Source organism: Neopelma chrysocephalum, unplaced genomic scaffold, assembly GCF_003984885.1.
Source record: "Neopelma chrysocephalum unplaced genomic scaffold, ASM398488v2 Primary Assembly neopelma1_59, whole genome shotgun sequence".
Taxonomy (NCBI): Eukaryota; Metazoa; Chordata; class Aves; order Passeriformes; family Pipridae; genus Neopelma; species Neopelma chrysocephalum.
The window spans coordinates 13932169-13946681 of record NW_020897714.1 but is presented as its reverse complement, the minus strand read 5'-3'; the positions used below and the strand labels follow the sequence as shown (position 1 = coordinate 13946681).

The following is a 14513-nucleotide window of genomic DNA, read 5'->3' as shown; positions in this document are numbered from 1 at the left end:
GTGGTCCTTCATCCTTGAGACGTGCCCTGCCCATCGCAGCTGTGTTCTCAGCAACATGGCCTCAATACTTGTGACTGCTGCTTGTTCTAGAACAGTTGTATTAGTCACATAATCTGACCAGTGGATGTTTAGGATTGTACGAAGGCAGCTTTGATAGAAGCGTTCCAGGAGTTGCAGATGGTGGCAGTAGATGACCCATGATTCAGATCCGTATAAGAGAGTAGACAGCACTATGGCTCTGTAAACACTGATCTTTGTACTTTTCTTTAAGTGTTTATTTCGCCAAACTCTTTTATGAAGCTTTCCAAAGGCACTATATGCCTTTGCTAACCTGTTGTCTATCTCTCCATCAATCTTACCGTCCGAGGAGGTGAGGCTACCTAGGTAGCACAAATTATTACTGTTGCAAGAAATCATGAACACATCAATTAATCGGTCATGCAGTTTTCAGCTAAATTTAGTGAAATAAGTAGTAGCTATAGTTTTTAGGACAAAGATTTATTGTCCAAAATTTTCAGGAGTACTTGCCCTTTGAGTTGTGCACAAGAGAAATTTAAGGTGCTATTAAAACTTCAAAATTATTCAAGAAAAAATATTTTACTGTAGTATAACGTATGAATTCTTGAAACATGATTACATGGATATAAATAAGTTTAAGAAAAAGAGGGGCCTGAACGGTGGCATTTTATTTGGGACTGGGGGAATAGTTAACATTGCATAGCAACAGCATGTAGGAGAATTTAAATAACAAGATGTACAGGTAGGTTAGAAGCACTTTTAGCATTTCGGTGACATTCTTTTGTTTAAATTCTCTGTGGACATTTTAGTGTCCACAGAGAGTAGAAAAAACTTTAAAATTGTGTTAAAAATAGATAGACGGTGGTCAACAAGATGTTCCGTTATAGAGATTTTAGTGATAAGTGAATCAGCTGAAATTAGACTGATTGAGTGAGGTTATTATTTCTCCTCATCCATTTAAATACTTCTTAATGGTTTTGAAGTACTGCAGTTTCATTTATAGGTTTAATAATCAAGCACAAACATAGACTCAGGTATACAGCAGATAAAATTCATCTCCTTTCTTGGCAAGGGAAGAAAAGTGATCCAGGAATAATTACATTTTGCTCACTTCCTGTATCTAAGGAGGAGCATTTAATACCCCAAGCATTTTAAACGGCTATTTTAAGCAATACAGAAACTTTAATGTCAAACTGTCATAACTTAGTTTTCTCCTGCAACATAATCCTCAGTGGGGTGTTACCTACTCAAATATTCCCTTTTTATGTTGTTTTATTTCTCAGGATCTAGCATTTTTGATGCAAGTACAAGCTGTATAAAAAATAGCTAGATATTCAGAGCAGAAGCATACAGTGAATTAAATTTTCTATTTAAAATCTAATGCTCATGTTAGAGCCTGATCTCCCAGTTTATGAACAGAAGCAATCCTACTCATTTGTCAATGGATAGAAGTTCAATCATTTCAAGAAAAATAAGGTTTAAAATGGTAGAAATCCACGATAAGGTGTAAAAATATGCATTTTAAGTTATATATGTTATAGCAATACAATATACGCAATGTTATGGTAAAAAAATCGCTCTCAAGTCCTTCAGTTTCTTGGGAAATGTGGACAAGAACAATTTCTTTATAGATAGGGAAGTATTTTAGTAATGTCAACCACCAGCATAACTGATACTATTTCAGAATAGCTGTATATGTAACTTGTCTACTCAGAGTTAAAGTTCTATGATCAAAATTGCAAAAAAATCTTGACTAAAGAATATTGAAGGAGACAAGGTTTGGGGGAAGAAGAAGATTTATTGCTCAGTATTTGAGATCCACTTTCATTCACTTACTAAGCAGCCTTAAATCTACCACTGAAGGATTCCCTCTTGAGAAACACACCATCATAACATCCTACACCATCATAACCATCCCATACCAAATTCTGGCTCACGTATTGGAGACATCCAGAGTAATTTCCATTGGATATTCCTTCATTGCTCAATGCACCTATGATTAGAAGACAACAAAAAAGTCAGTTAAAATGTAAGAAAACAATTAGCCATTGTAATAGGTTGGCTGAATTAAAGCGGCTGAAGAATCCTGACTCAGACTTGCACTGGGGTGTTGAATTGTAACATTGCAAAGCAAACAAGGCAATTGACCTCATTTCTCATCTCCCAGAAACTGTTGCTTAAAGGCATTAGCTTACTCACTTTCCTTCTCTGCTGTACTAAGCAAGGAGCAGGATTGTAGCAGCCTTGGTAGCACCGCAGTCCTAAAGGTTTTGCCTCATTTTTAAAGAGCTTGATGGGGTTCCGTAAAGGCCAGTGTCTTTTACAGCGGCCAGAGGCTCTACAACTTTGGTGCTAAGCGTCTTTCAGGGAGGCAGACTCGTATCCTTCCTTTTGCACCACATGTCAAAAGTTCAAATAGTTTCCTTACTCCATTAGAGGGATTTCCACAATGGATTTTGTGGTTTGGTTTTCCACCCCTATTCCCACAGGAATCCTGCTCTTACCTCTCCAGTATAGCCCCTGCAAGAATCTGTACCAACTCTAATCCTTATAATCCTCTCCCAGTACTACTGATGAGAAATACCTCAAACCAAGCTTATTTACCAATTTTTTTTTCAAAATACAGTTTTTCAGATAAGTTCTTTAAATTGTACAAGTTACAATGTTAAAGCCCTCCTTGCCTCCATTTGCAGACTTCCCTTTGTCAAGGCTCTACCACAGTACACAATGTATGACATTTATGTACCAGTTATGGTTCAGTTTGCATTTCGAATATTGAACAGAATAGTGAATGTTTTATTTGCTATATTTCAAATATTTATTAACCAGAGAAACAGTTACATGTTTCTTATGGCTTTCAGACTCCAGGCAGGCCTATTTTTTCATTTTACAGACTACAAAGGAAAACAAATTATAGTGGCTTCAGATAGGATGCAGGACTCAGACTAGATTTATGGCTCAGCATGGCAAACTTTTAGTCTGTCTCCATGCTTATCTTAGAGATTTTCAAGCCTGTCTTGGTGACATTTTGGTATGCCTCGCTGGATGGCGTATTTTCTCAGTCCTACTAGCATTGCAGCCTGCATTTTCTGCAAGCCATTACTACACCCTGTCTTGCTGATGTATTCCTTAGCAATAATGTTACCCACTCTAGACCATCCCAGGATGATATAGTATGCTCTTTTACTGTCACAACAGCTGATTCTAAAGACATCTGTCTTTAGGTTAATATTCTTGTCCTACTAAAAAGCACGCTCCAGTTCAAATTATATTATTCTCTACATTTTTAACAGTTATACTCTGTTGCTCTTAATTCTATAGCCAGCATTTTGCTAAAAGGCAGAGCAGTTCATAATAGCCTCTTTGGTTTTCCTTTTATTACAACACTGGCAAACTGCATCCTCAGTGTTTCTCGGTCCTGGCCAGTTTCCCTTGAAGTTAAAGGGGAGATAATTTGGAGACTACAGCTATCAAATCAGGCAGACATTTTTATTTGGGAAGCTATGAAACTTTGGCTGGCTTTCTGTTGTAACTGCAGTTGTAACTGCTGAGAGCATGTCCCAGTGGAGGAGTATAAGTGTTTTCTGTCTGACCTAACACAGGCCAGAGCTGGCACTTCTATAAGAAGCTCTTATAATGAGCTAAATATGCCCAATTTAGCCTATACTATCTCAGTATACACATGTGATAAAAAAGGGAATGAATTTCTTCAGGGAAATGAAAACAAAGCTAAATGGATAAGCATTTTATTTCACTTTAACGATTGAAGGACAAATTGTGTACTTCCAAGTCTGTTGCCTTGCTTTCCGACTTACTGCAAACGTAACAGTTAGACTTGACTAGGTAAAGACATGTCTCATTTAAAATTGTGTCAGAAACATGTGGGAATTTTAAGGGATCACCTAGCTTCAAAGCAATGCAGAATTGCTTCCAACTATGGGCTATGGAGGTTGAGGGAAGGAGAGGGTAACTTCTGAATCACATAAAAGATTTATGAATAATTCTAAGGGAACTGTAGGACTTCATATGGAGGCAAGCCTGCAGGCTTGCATTTGCTCTGCAGAGCTTCAAAACATTACTGCAAAGTTAGTAGCCCAGAAACAGGCTCTAATAGGAGCCTAAAAATAGGCTCTAGTAGGAGCCCAGAAATAAATATACCCACAAACCTGAAGAAAAATCGCCATAGGAATTCACTTGCCGTTTAGATTTAAGGTCAAATTTGAAACTTACAGCTGCTTTTTCACTGATGTAAAACTGTACTAAAAAATATTTATACCAATCTTTTGATACCTCATTCATGCTTTATGAATCTTTTAACAGGTTTTCTTCCCCATATTCAATGAGGATTTAAAGTATTCTGCCTATAACACCAAACTGGTCAGGCTTAAGAGCCTGACTTCTCTGGTTATGCACACTTCCTTCCCCTTGCTTACAAGAGTGTTCTTACATGGCAGTTTAAACTCAAGCAATTTTACTTCTAGAAAACAAAACCATGAGAAGGTTTCCCCAGCACTTGAAGCATACATCCAGAGTGGTGCACTGACTTTCATGCATGCCTGGCTGTACTGCATCTGTGAAGCAGAATATACACTTTCAACACTGGCTTTTTTGTCCTTTTGGAAGCATCACACCAATGCTGCAGCCTCCTCTCATGCTGCTTGGTGAGCATCCCAAGGCATGTAGCCAGGGAAGCAGCACTTCAGGCTGCCAGCTCTGGAGAAGGACAGGTCAACAGAAGAGTTCCAAAATAGAGCAAGGCCAAATGTCACATAGGTGCAGTAGTGCAAGAGGGGTGGGATCATGACAGCAGCAGATATGGAGTGAGCTGGGAAGTTGGGGCAATTAATGTACTTGTTCTGAAAAGAGATGACACTCTTTTTCGCTCCTGTTTCCATGAGACAATGTTTTCAAGGGTTTTAGAAGTAATTACTTTCAATACAATAAATTACATTTGGATTGTTTTTAATCAACGAGAAATCAAATGACAAATGTAAACCTTACAGAGACTAAGGAAGCTATTACCAGCATGACTTTAATTATTTACATTGCAAATCACTTCTGTAGGCAGTACTACCCCACTTCACGTATCCAACAATAATACAATCACACTCCAATTTTAACTGTTTCTGTTTTGTTCCAGAATTTAGCTTATGAAATCATTCTTACCCTAGGACAAGCATTTGAGGTGGCCTATCAGCTTGCACTACAAGCACGAAAAGGGGGCCATTCTTCAACCCTCCCAGAAAGCTTTGAAAACAAACCCTCTAAACCTATTCCCAAACCACGTGTTAGTATTCGGAAGTCAGTGGTAAGTAGAAGGTAGTTATGCATGCAAAAAAACCCAAAATTCAGCTATACAGTTAAGAGTTTATATACTAGAAGCTGTACAAATAAAATACCTGTTGAGTCAGAAATGCTCCATTGTGTCACCTCTGCTCATCAGCCGGCAGGGGTGTGTCACGACAGCACAGGCAGCTGTTTCAAACAACTGCTTATTTCAGATTCCTTCAGTTTAAGATGTTGCTTGGCTAGTGTTGTGTATCTGTCTCTTATAGTAATTGCAGAGCTTCAATTGATTCAGTCTAATTCCAATGTATTGTGCTTTTTTAAGTGCTAAGGATCACAGCATACCTCTCAAATTCTGTAGTTCCATGGACTTTCCTGGTGTCCTAGTGAGAAATAAAATATGCACCTAATTCATTTGGAACATGATCATTGCATATATATCCTAATCAATTTACAAATCCAAACCAATTTACAACTATCCTGTCAGACCAAGCAACTTGTTTTCATACCCTTTTCTTTTTTTTTTTGATCCTAGCCAGAACCTCCTATCCCAAAAATGGGATTCAATATACCTTTCCAGAATTAACCCCAGACTCCTAAGAAACCAAGCTCATTGGAGCCTACATATTGATTGTCTTTAAAGGGCCCTCCTGAAGTGCAGAGATGACAGAGAAATATTCTTTCATGGTAGAACTTTTAAAAAAATTATGAAAGCTATTTTAAATCAAGTGAAAATACAGGCATAGAGTGATATTGGAGGGAAAGGAGAAAAATGTCTGCACACTGTATCATATTCACTGGCTATAAAGTGAGGACTGTGATATTTAATTACTGGGTGAGAGAATGGGGAAAAAAAATGTATGACTTTACACTTTGTCATCCATTGCCACAGAATCTTCCTCCATAAAATTGTAAGTAGGAACGTTTCCTGATGCTATCGTCTGTCTCATTAGCAAACAGACTTCTCAGGATCGAGCGTGGCTTTAACGAACTATGATGCCCTATAGCTTGGGGGTAGACACAGCTCTGATCTCCACAGGAAGAAGAAGGCAGCCGTGAGTACATGGGAGTGTAGACACCACCATACTCGCTGCTGTAGGACTTTGTCCATTCAGGATTTGTTCTGTGTTCTGTTAGTTTAAAGAAAAAAGTTCTGCTGGAGCTGCTGTGCACAGAGATGGTAACCCGTGTGTATGTTTGCGTTTGTCTTACAGCAGATAGATCCATCCGAACAAAAGACTCTTGCGAATCTACCGTGGATTGTTGAACCTGGACAAGAGGCCAAAAGAGGCATTAATACCAAGTATGAAACTACAATTTTCTGATACAAAACTGTCCCCCTGTTCCTTGTTGTGCCTTGCACGCCAAGCAGTCACAGCACAGCCTTTCCTTTATGGCAACGTTTCAATCCAGCAGAGAGGAAGACTGCACTGTATGGTGGCCTTGTAACTAACAAAAAAGGCTGACAGTCATTTCTGGTGATGTTCTTCTTCCTGCAGCACTGACAGAAGAATGACACTATATGAAGACTTTTAAAATTACAGTCCACAAGAGGAGTGAGAAACCTTATTTTTCACGCAGTTCTCCCTTGTGACTCTGCCACAGTGCTTTCTTTGATTTCTTATTTTAGGATTCTACTTTTTAAAGAAAAAAAACAAAAGGTCTCTAAACTAATACTAATGCTGCCTATGAGTAGAGTATTTGATTGGGTTTTTTATTTGAATCCTGGCAGTTTTTAATTGAAATAGAACCAGAATTAATAAATAGATTATTTGTGAAACCACTGAATTCATTAATAATTACTGTGTTGAATAAGGAACTCATTAAAGTGACAAGAAATTAGGTACCCTGATTTCTGTGTGCGCTGATTTTATATGTAATAATTGATGTCCTTTGATCCTCTACAGAAATAAGAACCTCTTGCATTGTAGCAAAGGATCAGAGTTTTATGAATTGATAGAAAAAGGTATTAATAATGCACAGAAAACATTTATTAGATATTTTTATGGAAGAGAAGTACTATAGGAAACATATGAATATTTATGGAAGGAAGCCAGATTAATTATGAGAAATACTGTTTATTTTAAAGTTAAGTAAACGACTGCTATTGCACCATTATGAAAATTGTAAGACTTGTAGCATCAGTGCACTGGATGTTCCGTGTAATCAGTCTGGAATGAAAGTGGAATGGTCATTCTACTACACCTACATATAGTGTATGCAGTTCAACATTGCTATAGCCATGAATTCTACTAATATTTTTAAAAAATAATCTCAGTGGTTCTAAAACAAAAGTCAAAACCATGGATTTTGCTATCAAGATTTCTGTCACAGAAAGCTTGTTTGAAAGAGTGTTGATAAAATTCTATTGCAAAACATTTTCTAAATAAAAATATCGAGAAAAAGAATAAATTCCAAAGTAATAAAAATGTTTTCATGGAACAAAAGTTAAGCATTTGCTTAATATTTGATTAAATAAGATTTACTTACTTTTTCTTTGAAGTGTTTCAATTTTTTTAATGTCTGTGGAGTATTTGTATAATACCATGATGTATATTTATGTAGAACTGAAATTATAACAGTACAAATATCATTATAGGAGAAAAATGACATTTTAACGTATATTGTTCTATCCAGTCAAATTGTGAATCATTTTGAAGTTCATTATAGAGATATTGAAAAATTGTGTGGTTGTCTTAATGTTTTTTTAATTATTATTTCATATCCAGCTGAGGTTTTTCAGTTAGAATCATCAGTTGGTATATTCCAAAAAATGGATAATTGAACTTGGTTTAAACCTGATAATTGTATATGGTTTAGTTACACCTAATCATAGCGCTGAGTGATGACATACTTTTAATACAGTATTCAATTTACTTGAACAAAATAGTTCCTTGTACATATTTTTGCCTATTCACTGTTGATATGTACTTAGTCAACTGACAGTAAAAAAATAACACTAAAAATATGGTACCAAAAGGAAAATTGTATAGGAGAACAGTAAATAGTAGCCTCACTGCAACAAAGACTTATGTAAATATGCTTGGGCTTCCAGTTATAAATTTTGTAATTTTGTCATTTATTTATATCCTATAAAAGCACACAAAATAAAATGAAGTTGTACAGTCCCAGTGCTTTGTGCATCATTTTATCATTGCTAAAGGAAGTAAGTGGCCTGATGCAAAGGATACTGAAATGCATGCAAGGTCCTCCCCTCCCATTTCCATGGACTTCGGATCTTGTACTCAGCAAATCCAGAAATTGCTGTGGAGACAGTTTTGGTTTGGACTGCAGATTTTGTTTACATGTGGTAAATACTTCACACTTTAAAGTCCTTAATTAACTGGTTCTTCCATGCACTAATCAACTGCTGACTTCCCATACTTAATTGCACCCTGTAAAGACTCTTGCAGGGAGTTATGTTAAAACACATTCACTTCAGGCACACAAAGTACAGAGGGGCCAGGTTTTCAGGGTATAAAACTGGAGCACCTCTTATGCAGCTGAGTGACCCCTAAAATTAAAGAATGAAACAGGAGTTGCAGCACAACTCTAAGCAGATGTAAAGGAAAGGTGTGAAACAACAGGAAGAACTGGCACTTTGCGGGAAGAATTTGATCTATGTTTATCAAAGAGATGTCAAGCAGGTAAGGTGGCACAGTAAGCAGCTGAACTTGTTTGGGAGAGATAATTGGGGCAAGAGAGACTGAAGATGACTAGCAAGACTGATGAAAGATGAGACAGATGAAAGACTAGTAAGGCAGGAAATAAGTGTGAAGGTTTGGGGACACAGCAAGGCACTGAACAGAAGCCCCCAGAGCAGAAAAACTGAAACTAGAAGGAAAGATAAGAATTAACAGAGGTAAGGCACTTCTGTATTTGCAGAAACCTGCGACTTTAGAAGGAAATATTTCCCTCACTAACTGATACAGTGTAAGCCAGTTGGAGAGAAGTCCATAGAGTCCCCTCTGGCATGGACAGTGGTTCAGCAAGGGTATGTGAAAAAACTGGAGTATTAGGATGTTGTAAAACCAACTGTTAATTGCAACAACCCTCCTGTGGGAGGGTGGAGAACAGGCAAAAGAAGAGAGGTGATAAAGAAGTAGATTGGATTTGACATGAGCAAATTCAAATCAAAATGAGGTGTGGGTGACAAAGGATTTCGAGAATTATTTGGGTAGTGAGGTCTCTAATATGCTGTTGTGAATGGGTGTTTTAGGTCACTCAAAGAAACACTGGCAAAGGTATCAGCAAAAGCAAGCTTAATAAAAATGTGAAAGCACAATGAAGTTCATTGGTGAAGTGCACTCTACTGCTTACTAGATGGTTAAAGCACACAGAGAAAAATCAGACTAAAATCTAAAATCAGTCAATCTAATACTAAAGTCAGTCTAAAATTATCTGGGTGGAGGCTGGGGATAGGAAAAGGTAAGGATGGAAAAGGGTAAGGATAAAAAGGAATGAGTCACAAGGTTCAGAGTGGACCCCCTTGCCAAACAGCCTCAGACTTAACCAATGGTTTAGGCCTAAAGGTTTTAACAGCTCTTAAACATAACAGCACTTAATTGATAGCATAATTTAAACAATTTAAGAAAATACTTTGTAAAATTTACAACGCGCACAACAGTAACTCACAGGCTTAACTTATGAATCTAACCTACTTAAGAATCTAAGAGAGCAACATTCATAGTACATTTGCTATAGTGTATTCACACTTGCATGCACACAGACCTAAAGGAGTATGTACAAGATATGTAATACCTGTGAAAAATTTCCCTCGAGTTCAGTGAAGTATTCAGGTTGGATGCCTTTGCATCTTCTCAAAGGGCAAAGGGTTGAGCCTCAAGGAGTGGGGGTCTCAGCCCAGGCTCCGTCACTGGCTTTTGGCAGTGATCCTCCAAGTATAGCAAACTTGGGAGTTTGCTGGGTCTGAGAAGGGTCCCACTTACAAGGAGATTTCTGGTCGCAGCCCACTGTGGTCCAGGAGAGCTCAAAGGGTCTTAGTTAGGACTGCTGTTTATTGGGTCGCAGGAGAGTTGGCTTTGAGCATAGTAATTTTCCATCCTGGCCACAATTCGGGTCAGTAACTTTCTGTGAAAATTCAATTCTAAAAATGTTGTTACACGTGCATTGTTATTCAGGCAGGAGAAATAAGTTTCCAAGGCTGTTCACTAAATAACAGGAGCTCATTAGCCAACGTAAGTTCCTGGGGGCAGACAGTGTTTCTGATAAGCTCAAGAGGAGCTTAGCCCAGCTATCATTTATCAAGGCCAAGGCCTAACAAGCATTTATGAAATCATAGTGTGGGCTGAGGTGGGAGGAGGGATGTACCACCATGTATGCAAGGCAAAAAAGCTGCTGCTGGGAGAAGGTTTCAAGTTGGAGAAACTCCTGAGGAAACACTATTTTGCGGAGCTAGAGGGTTTCCTAAAGCAGACGTTGATGTTGCATTTCAGACTGGACAGAGTGACTCCTCCAAACTGGCCTGGTGTTTATTAAAAGCCAGAAGAGCTACTACTCACAGCTGGCAAAAAGAAACACTCAGCATGTCCAGTTCTGGTATCTCAGTTTGTGAGAGGCTGCTTTTCCTGCAGAACAAGGTTACACATGCCTTGCAGTTTAAAGCCAACATCTCAGCATCAAAACCTGGCATGGCCATAAAATGGTAACCATTGGGAAGAGAATTGGCAGTTTGGCTGTCCTTTGAAAAAGAAGCAGCATGCTAGACAACTAATAAACTTGCACTTCCAGCTGTGAAATAGTTTATTCTTTCCATTCTAGGTTAAAACAGGCAGTTTGTGCCACTTGCAGAACTCTAATTTTGCCCTAGATTTCTTTCCACGTGTCTGTTCAGCTGGTCTGCTTCACACTTCACTGGAGTACAATGTCTAAGATGTCATCAAGACAACAATCTAGAAATAGTAACTTAACTGTCTCCAAACTACCAGCCCAAAAAACAATTGACTCTGTGGAGGAACTGTGTGGCAGTGACAAGTACATAAGTGAAAGACATGGCTAGGGATTAGGGAAAATATTTAGATGTGGGCACTTAGATAAGAAGAGGGATAGCTGTTATCTCATATTTAAAGACCATCGGAAGAGAGTGGGAGAAAAAAAGGCTCTTAACTGGCTGGAAATATTGACAGGATTTTCAGCTCACTGGAAAGCATAGGGGTATAATGCTCAGGCTTCTACTGAAAAGCTCTTTAATTGTTTAGTCCTCTGTAACTTCATTAGGTGAAACAGCTTCTTTGCTAAGCTAACAAATGGACTCTACCAATATCAAGTCCATGCTGATTCTAGTTAATTGAATGCTGATTCTATTTCACACCTGTGAGCTGATAACCTGAGCTAGACAGAGGCTGACCACAGCTCAGCTAACTGAAACACATACACAAGCTTCACTTGTGGCCAGAGTTCGCACTGGACGTAGATTTTGTAGAACTGGTGGATGATTTCCTTCCTGCTGACTAGACAGTCACACTCATCCTCATTACAAGCCTGAATGCAATCAGCCCAAACACTGCTGTCCTACTGAAAAGGCAGAAAATGGCCTATGGTCCTTGCCTTTCAGGAAGGCTATGCTCAAAATGCATGAATGGGAAATGGCACCTCCATCTGGCTCCCGCTCTTGTAAAGAGCACCAGCAAATTTCTCTTCAGTTCTACTTAATTTTTATGTAGTGCCACATCTTTCATCCTTCTCCTGTGGAGTCAGGTACCTAGATATATTTGAGAATGTGGGTCTGAGTAAAGTGGTAACAACTAGGCAGGCAAAAATGCTACCAGTATGTAAAAGAAACAAAATTCTCTTTCTTTCTCTCCCATATTCTCTTGACACTGAGAGTTTGGATAGGAAAACTAATTTTTCTATCCATCAGAAAAGCCAAATTCAAAATACTTTACAACAACATAAGAAAAAAAAATAAAGCTTATGGGAGATACTCAAGAACTGCTTGGACACAATCCTGTGCAACATGCTCTCCGATGACCCTGCTTGAGGAGGGAGGTTGGACCCTTCCAACCTTACCCATTCTGTGATTCTGTGAGGACCTTATAGTTTCTATGTGTGAAGAAATATCTATCACAGATTTAAATTCAAAAGCTCACTTAATTGTGAGATACATCCCTTTTTGTCTTCTTAAATGTTGCAATTCTACTTTCAAGTCATTAGAAGAACTGCTCAAATTCTCCACACCCTTATACAAAGCTAAATTTGTTCTAATATTTAAAAAAAAAAAAGTCATGCTCAGTGTTAAGGATGGGCCAGTGCTTGAGAGAACATGTCCAAATTTGAAGGCAGTGTATTTATTATCATATTTTCTAAACATATAATAGAAATCCAGAAAGTCAGAGTGAAAGAAAGGAGATGGAAATATGCTCCAGTATAGAGAATATCTGATAAGCATTAACTTTATCCTATAGTGACACCATGAGGAAAAAAGAAATAGACCACACTAATTTAAAAAATGCATTAGATGCAGTGCAGTCTTCATTCTTCCAATTGTGATTATTTGATAATGATAATTGCTAGGATGCAGAATGTCAGGCTTGGGCATGTCCTAAGCAAAAATATCTCAATGTTTGTAATTGAGACTAGCACTATTTATTTCTTGAGTTTATGTTGCAAAGAAGACTAATATTTTAAGTTACCTTCCAGACAGTATATAAGCATATAAAAGTATCAGCGATGGATTAAGTGAACACTTCTGCGTTGGAATTAAGTGAATTTACTGAACATACCAGTGTTTTGGAATGCTTTGCATGAGTGGAGGTTAATATGAAAAAATACTAGATAATTAACCATGGCCACCTCTCTTGTCACAACCATTACATTTCACTCAGTTATACTTACATAAAACTTCAAGGGTTACCTATGCCAAATACCTCAAAAATCTAGAAAATTAAACTGATTGCTACAAGAAGTAAGGAAAAAAAGTACTGAAGTGCCAACATCATCCACAGCCCATGATGTGGCAAAAAGTTCTTGGGTGAGAAGGACCTCAGAAATACCAGCTGGTGCCACATATACTACAGAAAAAGATGGGGGGAAATATTCTGCCAATGTGAGTTTGGGGAAACCTGTTCCCCATCCAGAAGTCCAGTCATTGCATGATGCAATCTGCAAGGAAACAAAAAGATAATTCTTTTTGTTGACAAGCCTAAAATGTCCTGCCTTTCTCCCACACATGACAAACATATCACTTCTCAGCCTTCTCTCCAATTCAACAAAACAAATCCAACACAAACTTTACACTGCAAGACTTTTGCCCAGCCCAGGAATCATTTTTTGTGGTACTCTTCTAAATTTTGATTGAATCCATTATGTCCCTGAAATACAATTACCAAAGGTATATGCACTATTTCAACTCGTGTCTGATTAATGAAGCAGAGAACACTTTCTCACTCCTTCAAGACAGATCCTTTTTATGTACCCACAGGCCCTTTTTACATACCACTGCTGTCACTTTCATTCCCACACCACCTTTCTCAAGATAGTGGACTTCAGAATGCCATTGAGACTGTGACAAAGCTATACTTTGTCCATAAGGTAAGAAAACAGTGCTGTTGGATGTTGAGAGCTGACATGAATCATATTGTGATAGCTAGTTATTCTTTCAATTCACCCTTTAGCCAATTTATATAATTTATATCATAGAATCATAGAATGGTTTGGGTTGGAAGAGACCTTCAAGATCATTTAGTTCCAGCCCCCTTGCATGGCAGGGACACTTTCCACTAGTCCAGGTTGCACAAAGCCCCATTCAGCCCAGTCTTGAACACTTCCAGGGATGGGGCATCCACAACTTCTCTGGATAATCTGTTCCAGTGCCTCACCACCCTCACAGTAAAGAATTTCTTCTTAATATCCAATCTAAACCTACCCTCTTTCAGTTTAAAGCTATTACCCCTTGTCCTATCACTACATGCCCCTGTGAAAAGTCCCTCTCCAGCTCTCTTGTAGCTTCTCTTAGGTACTGGAAGGTGCTATAAGATCTTCCCAGATCATTCTCTTCTCCAGGCTGAACAGGCCAAAACTCTCTCCGCCTGTCTTCATAGTCTTTATCATCAAAGGTTTTATAGATCATGGACAAAAACATTAAACAACATTGTACCAATAATGTGACCTATATTTTAATCCATCTAATGTTCTCTAACTGTGCTACAGAATAGGAGCTCTTTTAAATCAAAATATGGTGTGATAATAAA

General features: G+C 38.1%; 2 protein-coding genes across 10 annotated transcripts in view; one reads left to right on the top strand and one right to left on the bottom strand.

The window, feature by feature from the left end:
- ANKS1B (ankyrin repeat and sterile alpha motif domain containing 1B) overlaps positions 1-8432 on the top strand; it is a 423694-nt gene extending 415262 nt beyond the window's left edge. For 6 of the 9 annotated variants that reach the window (XM_027679966.1, XM_027679964.1, XM_027679963.1 and 3 more), the window contains 3 exons: positions 5159-5326; positions 6519-6607; positions 6718-8432. In XM_027679966.1, coding sequence (XP_027535767.1) covers positions 5159-5326; positions 6519-6607; positions 6718-6757 — 297 coding nt within the window. In that variant the 3' untranslated portion in view covers positions 6758-8432. Of the gene's footprint in view, positions 1-5158; positions 5327-6518 lie in introns of all 9 variants that reach the window. The other 3 variants (XM_027679973.1, XM_027679972.1, XM_027679965.1) reach the window with 2 other exon arrangements.
- Positions 8433-12776: 4344 nt separating this feature from the next.
- Positions 12777-14513, bottom strand: part of APAF1 (apoptotic peptidase activating factor 1) — a 42103-nt gene continuing 40366 nt past the window's right edge. The window contains exon 28 of the transcript XR_003533680.1: positions 12777-13425. The gene's annotated coding sequence lies outside the window, so the exon portion shown is untranslated. The remainder of the gene's footprint in view (positions 13426-14513) is intronic.